The sequence below is a fragment of the Eumetopias jubatus genome, unplaced genomic scaffold, assembly GCF_037043125.1.
Source record: "Eumetopias jubatus isolate StellerSeaLion01/CBP00866 unplaced genomic scaffold, mEumJub1_p1.0 scaffold_15, whole genome shotgun sequence".
Classification (NCBI taxonomy): Eukaryota; Metazoa; Chordata; class Mammalia; order Carnivora; family Otariidae; genus Eumetopias; species Eumetopias jubatus.
In genome coordinates this window covers 85,562,831-85,573,439 of record NW_028274821.1, presented here as the reverse complement: position 1 = coordinate 85,573,439, position 10,609 = coordinate 85,562,831, and the positions used below count along the sequence as shown (strand labels likewise).

Below are 10,609 nucleotides of genomic sequence, written 5' to 3'. Positions count from 1 at the left end.
AAATTCCTATATGCAAGGCTTTTGTACATTTGAAAACCTGTAAAAACCTTTCATTTAAAAAATAATAATATGCAATTTCAAAAGCTTTTTGTTCTCATTTCAATCAAAAATAACTTCATACACTTTAAATGAAATTTTGCGAGTAATCATAGACTAATGAGGATTCATTGATTTAACTAGTTCAGGGAGTCTGAGAAGGGAATGAGAATTTAAAGTAAGCAAGTTATCTCATTTAGAAGACCAGCTAATATGCAGGTACACTAAGTCCTCTTTACTGAGAAATGTAAATGTCTCAGGAGAGACTCTCATTGCCCTCTCTTTGTGCACATTCCTAACTCCTATTAACATTAACAGGCACCACACACGCACACAGAGGAGATGCCAGCCTTGGTAGTGTGTATGCATGGCAGCTGTGGTGACTAAATAACCCATATGGCTCTGAAGAGAAGGTATGGTTTTACTAGGTCTAAAGTCACAGCCCCAGTGGTGGAATTCAGCCACGAGAACCAAGCCTCAATATAAATGCTTTATCCAAACTCTCTCCTATCTAACCACAGCCTGGTAGCAGTTAGGGCAGGGTTTTGCAATTCTACCTCTAGCAGTGGTTTAAAAAAAAAAAAAAAGTTCCATGTTTGAGGAAATCTTAAATTCTTCACGGGCCCAGGGAAGTTCTGTCCTCCTCCCAGACCACGACTCCAATCCGCGTATTCATTCATGCATTTCCCCCACAAAATACAGAAAATCACACAGGAGCTTTACAGAGAGAAAAATCAAAGGTCTGGCTTAAACCACCACAGTCAGCAAAATCAGAGTCAAGTATGAAACTCAATCTTCAACATGAAAATCAAAAAATGCAGTGATCTTCTATAACACATATATGCCAAAATGTAAATTCCACAGGTGTGTAAAATGCAGAGTATAACCACTAATTCTAATTGTTCCTGCTTTTAGGTATTGAAGTCACAGTCTTAATGCTCATTTAATACAGTATCCTGATGCCCAGGTCAACAACTTATTCCTTCTTTCCCTAGTGAAGAAAATATTCTTGTGAAGTTCAGTTTAGTGAAGACATTACTGCACAAACACACACACACAAGTTTACACTCTGAAAAGAGGTGATAACAGTTTACTAGCCATGTTGCCGAAATTAGGCTTTAGAAAAAAAAGACTAGACGACACATAATTCTTAGTATGCTTTCATATAAGAGAGTACAATAAAAACTTCCTATTTGTATCTCCAATTAGGTCAATTAATATTCAGAAAAGGTCTATAACACCATGTTTCAGTAATCATAAGAGGGGGAAAAAATACAGCAATGTTCTAGAAGCTTCTCTAGACCTTTCAATCAATTTTATTTATATGCAAAACCAAGAGAAACTAAAAAAAAAAAAAAAAAAAAAAAACAAAGCTCCTCCTGATGCTAAAGCTCTCAATTTACTGACAGGCAAATGGCTTCATGCTGCCACTTAATCTCATTTCTTGCATAATGCCCTCTAATTAGCATATCAAAGTGAATTAATACTTCTAGGGCATTAGCAATGGGGAAATCTGCTCCAGGCTCACAATAGCAGTTAAGAGAGAGCCAAGAAATCCTCAAAAACACCACAAACCACTTTGCATTGCAAAACTGTTCAATTTATTTATCCTCTCTCTCTAAACACTTTTACCGCACACTGTTTTACTACTGTTCACCAAACAAAATGATAATTGCCAAAGTTACCAGCATCTGTAATGCCTGTTTAGAATCTTAATTTAGATTATGTTGCAGATAATTTCTATATGCAACCATTTGTTCTATTATAAATGTTAATATAGAGACAGTGGAAATGTTGACATTCTCAATTAGTTAATTTGAATTTGAAATAAAATTTTATGGGATTTTAAAATTTATGAATTTTTTAATGTAAAAAGCCACCTGCTGGACTCTGATGCCTAAGAAATGTGCTTTGAAAACTGGATGTATCACATAAAACAAAACAAACACAAAAAAAATCATTTTGCCATAACATATGTTGAGTCTCCCAAATAATGGTTTAAACATCGTGAGGAATCATCAGCATTAAAAGGATTACATTGTATATGAAGTCCTTAACACAAAAAGGGTTATTGTTCAAAATGGCTTTTTTTAAAGCAGTTAAACTCAAGAAAAAAAAGTGCAAAACTTTTAACAATTATTTTTATCCATAATTAATTTTAATTGTCTTCAGTCCTATCAGCTACTATCATGTAGTCTAAAAAAAGAAAAAAACAAAAACAAAACCATGCCACTTCAACTTAACACATTCTATCACACAATTTTTTGCTACAGATACACTCAAATGTAGTACCAAAGCAAACTACCGTTATCATCAAATACTACAAACATATTATATTTACAGAATACGTCTATAAAAAATAATAAAGAAGAGATTCTGGTTACTATTCTACCTACAAGGGCAATAATTAGAATTAAGTTTGAAGATTATTGAAATTTATTTGAACATGTTCTATGTCTGAAGGCATAAAAAGATGCTTTATTTTTTCAGTGACTCATTCAAGCATTGCTTATTAATTTATTTGCTAAATATAACAACACTATCACCTAGCTGTGATAGCAATTTGATTAACTTCTGTAACTTTGTAAAAAAATCTGATAGCCGGTCTGAGAACTTCCACCAACTTACACTACATAGTGATGTAAATTACTTACTCTCTTCATACTTAAAGACTCAAATGGCCTACTGAAGTAGAGCAAATGCTTGAAAAGGTCAACATGAGGGGGTGGGGGGTGTGCAAGCTTTGTTAGTCAGTTACTACCTAAATCATGCTGATCACACTGATAAATGGCTAAAACACAAGCCTGCTGATAAAACAAATAAAACATTATTCTCATAGTGTCAATATTGAAATAATAAATACCTAAAGATGTCCACATGTACCTGAATAGAGGAAAAATAGTCTAAAATCTTTATTTAATTTTATGTGTTTGTGCTGATGTTTTAAGTATTTATTCTGAATAGATACCTCAATGGTATGAGTATAAAATAAAGTGGTGACTGATTTAGGGTGTGGTTCATGAAATGCGGTTTCAATTCTTTATGACCATACTTCATATAACAGAACTTCATTCTGTATAATGCCACCATAAAGTATCAAAATATAAACACTCCAAGTAAGATGTTAAACTTAAATCTGTCTTGGAAAAAACTTTTACAAAATTTATAAATAGAAATCTAAACGTACAAGTGAAATTAATTAAAAGGGAAAACGATTATGGTATGAAAGATGTACACAGATATATTTTATGAAAGCTGATGAAACACTAAGCTCTTCAGGGCAAATCAGGGCTTCCTTTGCTACTGTATTAATATACTTCTGATTAAGAATAAAATTATGTAAATTAATAAAATAACATAGTAAAGTCCCAAGCAAAAGACCAAAAGTACATCAATCTGTAATAAAATGAACTCCACTAAAACTGAGGCATGAAAGAATTACTTGCACAGATCAGGTTAGTACTGACAAGAGGTTCAATATATTTTTATTGGGAAGGAAAAAAAAGGGTTTTAAGATATCCCCATATTTTTAAGATAATATAATACTTGATACCGTAGATCATGAAGTTCTAAACCCGTATGGTAGGAGGATTTTTTTGTAGATTTTCTATGAATATGTTGCATGTATTGTCTTAAAAGGATGAGAGAGGTAGAGTAAGAAAGTTAGCAAAACACCACTCTTTTACATCCTCCCTCAATACCTCAAGAAGCTACAATGAGTTATACAAATCTACAGAAATAGAAAAAAAATTCAATGAAAATATTCTTAATTGCTTTAAGGAAAAATTTGTGATAAAGCAACATAATTTACAACATCTCTAAGATATCCTCACTTTATATTTTTTCCTGTTTAGTTATTTAATATTTCTAATGTAAACAAGACATAATGTGTCTAAAACAGATATGAAAGTTAAAATGTTAAAATAATTTTGAAAGGGTGGGAGTTACAGAGAAAACAAGACTGGCCAAGTGTTGCTAGCTGCTGAAAGTGGGCAATTAGTTCATGGGGGTTCAAGTTTCTCTTCTCTCTACATGTTTTTTACGTTTCCAGTTGTCCATAATAAAAAGTTTTTAAAAAGCTAGAAAGTAAGTTCATTTAAAACACAAAAATGAATCATGTATGGAACGTGCATTTGCTTTTAGACGTCTGGGACAAATAATGATAATTATATTGGAAATACTGCAAAAGCAACTTAAAAGAATACATGCAATATGTACAATAGCACCTAGTTCATATATAACAATTTTCACCTTTCCTGTTAAATTTTCACTTCATGGAATATTTGGTTTTTATACATTGGGAATTAAAGAATTACATGGCACTATACATGGCACTATACAAAGAAAAAGAACAAATTTTAATATTGAAGCATAAAAAAAAAAGAAAACAGAAAAAGATTCCAATGAGTCTCTAAGCCTGTAGGGTCAGAATTAAATAGAGGTTCACTGAGAGCACTGCTCTGTCCCTCTGAAACCTAGTCATACTGATAGCACTAAAGATAAAAGGTTTAATCATATATATCACATTCTAAATGCATATAAAAACTCACATAACAAGCTACATTCTTGATCCAGTTTTGATATCTAAAATTCTTATGACTTGTTCGTGGGGGGGTGTCCCTTAAAAGTAAAGCATTTTTAATAGTCATTTTCTTCTCCTTAAACATAAAAAATACTTCAACCAGCCCAACCAGCCAAGCAGGCCTTTCTCTTCCCCTGCGGACACCTCCTGCAGTAGAGAAGTTCATTAAGTTTTATGATCTTCCCAAGTCAGTCCTGCTTATAAGCCTCACAAAGGCCACAAATCTGGCAAACCATCATGTATGCCATTAGACATTACTAGTAAATGAACGCTACTTAGGGTTTGTGGTGGCAATAAATCAGAGTTTGGTTGGCAGCTATCAACATAGAGTATTTTAACCTACCATTTAGAAAGGAAAAGGTTGTGTTGATTTTTTTTAATACAAAACATTTTTTTCACAATATGATTCAGATTATATATGAAAATGTTGGATTTTCATTAGAATTTTTAAAAATTCATTTATTTCTCAAAAAGAACCATTTTCTTCATTTGAACTCTCATAATTAAAGGCTTTGGAAAGAAGGCAGATTTGAGAGGATGGAATATTTCACAAAGAAAAGTACTTCAACAATCAGATCAAGGTGGCCAAAAAGATGTAAGGGAATGCACCAAAATAAGTATGTAGGTGAGGAGACCTCGGAGCATAAAGGATATTTAATAAGACATAGATGGTAAAATATGACTAAAAAGTAATTAAGAGGAAAATCTTAACATATCAACAATTATTTCACTGGTTTCTTAGTTTAAAATAGAGAAATATGTTGATTTTAAAGGCTGTAACTCTTCAGTTGCTTTCAAACTGCATAAATATCACAACTCAACTAGAGATGACGTTTCTACTCAAAAATAATTGTACAATGGATTTTACAAAAAAATACATTTTCAAGAAAAGGCAAGCACCTCATAGTAAAAGTATACTTTCTCTAACTCCGAACAAGAAAATAATATAATTGTGGTAGATTACGCATTTATCTGTCAGAAGGGAAAAATACCTTTTCATATTTGGTAGGAGAGAAAAAAGATGTTTTCCAAACTAAATCCCTCATGTGCATCAGAACTGGCTATGTTCACTGCCTAATCAGAAACCTCAAACTCTACTGGCAGATATATAAATACAGAATTTTTTTAAAATGATTTTGTCTTATTTTAGGAGAATCACAACTGAAATGACATTATCCACTGAAGTGACAGTTTTCCCCCCCCACCTTCCGACTAGTCAACCCCCTACTCCTCCATTATGCAGAATAGAGTCATCACATAATGTTCCGGTTTCTCTTACAAATGACTAGGTAAACTTTCTCTAGATTGCAGAGAATATTTGGATACTATATTATTAGATTAAATAAAATGATCTAAAGAAAAATCATTGTGTAATATACATATATTCTACAATGCTTATTTTATTAGTTCAGGATGTTTCCAAAGCAGAACTGTGGGAACAGATGTGGGGAAGAAGGGGGGAGGCCTGGAATTTGCTGCCCCGCTTTCTTTGCCTTGGTAACACTAATGTCTACACAGATGTTTTATTTCAAATCAAGGATACTAGGTCCAGTGTCCCTGTCTCCTTCTAAGACTAGTTTTGGAGGGTGAGGTGGAGCTATGGGTAGTAGGGGAGAAAGGAGAGGAGAGAAAGAGCTTCACCCCCATCAATCATTTGGTACTTAAATCCCATCCCTCTCGAGCTTAGAGGCAGGCAGGAAGATGCCTCAGCCCAGTCAGCCGCCTTTACTCTTTGTCGGCTGCTGGCTTTTTACAAAAGAGATAACGTACAAACTTGAATCTGCTGGCCAAAACATAAAAAGAGGATCTAATTTACAAGTTATCACTGAAAGCCTCAGAAACAATTTTCAAAACACAAAAATTTCCTTTGTCAGCTACCTCTTGCTTCTTAAATAGCAAGAGCCCTAGCAAAGCTCTCTGCCAGTAATCCCAGACTCTGAAAAGACTTGTTTCTTTTTCGTAACTCACCTTTGACATGAGGCTGACTATACTTTCCTTTCAGAATGGTGTAACTAAGTCTTGTGCAAATAAGCAACTAGAGGACTTATGCCTCCTAATTGAATTCTGCCTGCTGCTAAATGTCTAAACAAGAAAAACAGTTTGCTGGGTTTGGTTCTCAAGCTGGCTAGGCCAAAACTTTAAAAAGGCAAAAAAATAAATAAATACAAATAACGAGAAGGGGGTGATAGGGGAAGAATATCAATCCCGTCTCCCTAGTAATATAATGCTGTGTAAGTTGAATCAATCTTAATATTCACAACATAGTCAATACCCCAGTGCTTAGCTGTCAGCAGAAACTGAAGTGGAGCCCTGATAGCAAGAAAATCCTTGGACATTAAGCAACATAATTTACTGAGAATTGTACACTTTTAGGCTTCTAAACTAAGAATCTTCAAGATTTAATGCTTGTCTTATTTTATAGTCAGATAAAAATTATCTACCATTTTAAATCACAATGCTTCCTAAAGGTAGCTAAAAATCAACACAAAGTTAGTAATTTAAAATGCCTGTGGTTTTCAAAATGTAAAATCTATCTTTAAAGGAATCACTCAACATTTACAAACCATGAATACTATGTGAATGATAAGCAGGAAAGCTACTCTTTAAGGATCTCAATATTTTCTGTTAATTATGGTTTTAGCATATATTTTAATAGGTAGCAATAATCCATTTTCTCTTGATTACTTTTACAATCAGAATAGCATTGCAGAGTGAAAAATATGTTTAAAAGGACAATTCTCCTACCAACTAACGTGTGTATTCAGTGTGCTATCATTTGTGCACTCGATTTAAACACAATGACTTTTAATCTTTTAAATAGCATCACTTGTATATTGGATATTGCTATATCCTGGACTTTAACTCTCTCTTCTATGCCTCAACTTAAAAAACAGCAACTTTATAATACCTTATAGCTAACACACACACACACACACACACACACACACACACACACACACACACACACACAGTAAAGCTTGCTTAATGCACTTGTTTGCCATATACAGGGCAGATAATGCCAAATCTGAAATAAAGCATCTAAATTAAATTTCTAATTCCACTTGAGTTCCTACTATCACCTCAAGGCTAAAATACTTTTAATTTTAAAAAGTCTAACAAGAAAATTAAATTGAAATGAATTGCCAGAAATTTGTCTGTTTTTGTAGTTTTTATTCCAGCACTTCTATAAAACCTGTCTTCTCATGTGTTCTCTGCTTTGAACACTTCAAAAATTGTTTAACCTGCTAATGTGAACCTTTTCCTACTTTATAAAATATACTAAACATATTTACAATGTAATGACTTCAAGCACAAAATTTAATGAAAGTAGTAATAGACGTAATACATTGTATATGCCTAAACACATTACCCTTTCTTGCTCCTTAAAAGTAGCCTTCCCAACTAAAACACTAATTCAAACATCCTACTGGAGTCTGTTCAATTGCATCTATTCTTCGATCTGTGGAGCTGAAGCTTAGGACTGTCTAAGTAAAACAAAGTTCGGGCGATGCTTCTCCCGGGGTCTCGGTCCCTGGCATCCAGTCTCCCGTTGCTCCTTTTAAAAACTGACATACAAACAAGGCGAAAAGGAGCGGGGGAGGGCGGCCGGCGCTCCAGGGCCCCCTCCCTGCCTGCAGCCAGGGGCGGCCGCCTGGGGACAGCGACCCAGCCCCGTCCGCATCTACACTTCATTTTATACCAGGAGCGGAATTGAGAAATCGACTCCAGATTTATTGCAGTTTTTTCTCAAGACCAGGAGGTGGGAAGGAGAGAATGATCAAAGATGGCGGTGCCCAAAAGCAGCAGCTCTCAACTGGAGAGTGGAAGGAGTAGCTCTGACCCCACCTCGGGGGTCTCCAGGCCCACTACGGGGCGCAGCCTCCTACCTGTTTTCTCTTTGATCTCACACAGGACGCTGAAGAGCGCGGGTTTCATTCTGTGACAGTTCAGGGCATGTTTCCTAAAAAACAAATAGCAAAACACAAAGGTATTAGCATCACCTATGGAATAATATGGCGCCTTCCTTTAAGTTAGACCCAAGATTTAATTCCGGCCCTCTATTTTGGAAGGCTCCTTGGAACCATGGCAAGTCAACAGAAACTCAAGTTGACTAGTTAGCGACAGCCGGCAAGCTCCGGCGGCCAAAGATCCAGCCCCAACCAGGCACGACCCATCTGCCCGGCAGGCAGCTGCCTCGGCGACCGCAGGGCGCGAACCCGCGCGGGGAGCCTAGATAGCGGGACAGACGACGGCGACCCGGGGGAGGGGACGGCGCGGAGGGACTCCCGCGTTCGCCCTCCGCAGGGGGAGCGGGCGCGGCGCCGGCGACCGGCCGACTACGGCCAGCGGGCGGTGACAGCTCGGCAAAGTTTGCGAGGCGGCCCTCCCTTCCCCGAGAACTTGGCCGCCCGCACCCGGACCCGCCAGGGAACCGCCCATCACCCCGCGCCGGCCCGGCTGGGACGGCCGCCCGCACGTTGAGGTCGTCCCGCGGCCAAGTGGAGCCCGGCGCCGCGACTCCCGGATGGAGGAGAAAGTTGCACTTCCCGCAAGTGCGGCCCGGGGCCCTCTCGGGGCGGCGTGCACAGGGTCCAGGCGGGAGGTTTGAATCCGTGGGAGGGGGCCGGGCTGCGAGAGGGCCGGACAGGGGAGGGCAAGAAAACCACAAAACCCTCGTGGCACCAAGTCAGTCCCGTGCCCCGAGAGCAACTTTGCCGACTCCCGCCCGCGTCGAGGGGTGCGGGCAAGTCCCCCCGAGGCCCGGGCAGGCGGCCGATTTGCGGAGAAAGTTCCCTGCCCAGGGCTGAGGCCCCTGCCCCGGGCGCCACCCCGGGCCCCGACTCGGCCGCGGGCCCGGCTCCCGCACACACACAAAAGATGCTTAATGAGACGACACCAACTTTGCTTGCGCCTCGTCCAAGCTCTGATCGGTGATGGTCATGATCTGGTGGAGGATGTCGCCGATGTCCTGCTTCCTGCCGTCGCCGTCCGCCCCTTCGTGGCCGTGCGGAGGAGGCGGCAGGGCCATGCCCCCCTGCACCGAGTGGCCGGCCAGGTTCACCCCGGCCAGAGTCTGCAGCATCCTGGATTGATCGTCCATCCCGCCGCGCGCGGGCGGGAGCGGGCGGCGGCGGCGGCGGCGGCTGAGGCGAAGGCTGAGGCGGCGGCGGCGGCGGCGGCAGCGGCGGCGGCGGAGGCGACGAGGGAGGAGAAGAAAGAGGGGGAGGGGGAGGGGGAGGCGGCCGCGCGCTCCCCGCCCGCGCGGGGAGGGGGCGGCCCGGCCGGCGGGGCCCGCGGCTGAGGCGGTGCAGACGGGAGCCCGGCTCTGGCTTCCGCCGCCGCCGAGGCTCAGGAGAAGCGCCGGGCGGAAGCGCCGGGCTCCGCGGTGGTGGCGGAGGCGGAGGCAGCGGCGCCCGCTGCCCTCACGCGGCCGCCGCGCCGCCTCCGCGCCGCCGCGCGCCCCGCCGGGCGGCCCCGTGCAACTTGCTCCTCAGCGCCCGCCGAGTTGCCGGGACGCCCGCCGCCCCCCGCGCCAGCCTGCGCACTCCCCTTCCTCGGCCGCCGCCGCCGCCTCCGCCGCCTCGGCGGGGCGGGATCCGAGCCCCGGCGGCCCCGGGGGAGGGAGCGGCGGCGGCAGGCGGCGGCGGAGGAGGAGGCCGGCGGGCGGGCCGAGGGGAGCGAAGGGGGCGGAGGAGGAAAGTTTGGGAGCGGGCGGGCGCAGCGGGGCGCGGAGCCCAATGGAGGGCCCCGGCGGGCCGCGCGCCGGGCGGACAGCAGATTGATGGGGCGGGAGAAGTCGCCGCCGCCACTGCCGGAGCCGCGCACCCTGCCAGCAGCAGCCGCGGACCGGGCTCGAAGGCCGCTCGGCTGAGGGATTGACAGGCTGCCAGTGCCACTCACTCACTGCGGCCCCAGCGCCCGGGGGGAGGGGCGGGGGCGAGAGGGAGGGCGGGGAGCGCTCCGCACGCTCCGCCCCCGAGGGCGGCGCGC

General features: G+C 42.2%; 1 protein-coding gene across 2 annotated transcripts in view; it reads right to left on the bottom strand.

The window, feature by feature from the left end:
* PBX3 (PBX homeobox 3) overlaps positions 1-9,784 on the bottom strand; it is a 205,816-nt gene extending 196,032 nt beyond the window's left edge. For both annotated transcript variants that reach the window (XM_028107887.2, XM_028107888.2), the window contains exons 1-2: positions 9,520-9,784; positions 8,506-8,579 (exon numbers count right to left, since the gene is read on the bottom strand). In XM_028107887.2, coding sequence (XP_027963688.1) covers positions 8,506-8,579; positions 9,520-9,719 — 274 coding nt within the window. In that variant the 5' untranslated portion in view covers positions 9,720-9,784. The remainder of the gene's footprint in view (positions 1-8,505; positions 8,580-9,519) is intronic.
* Between the last annotated feature and the right edge of the window lie 825 nt (positions 9,785-10,609).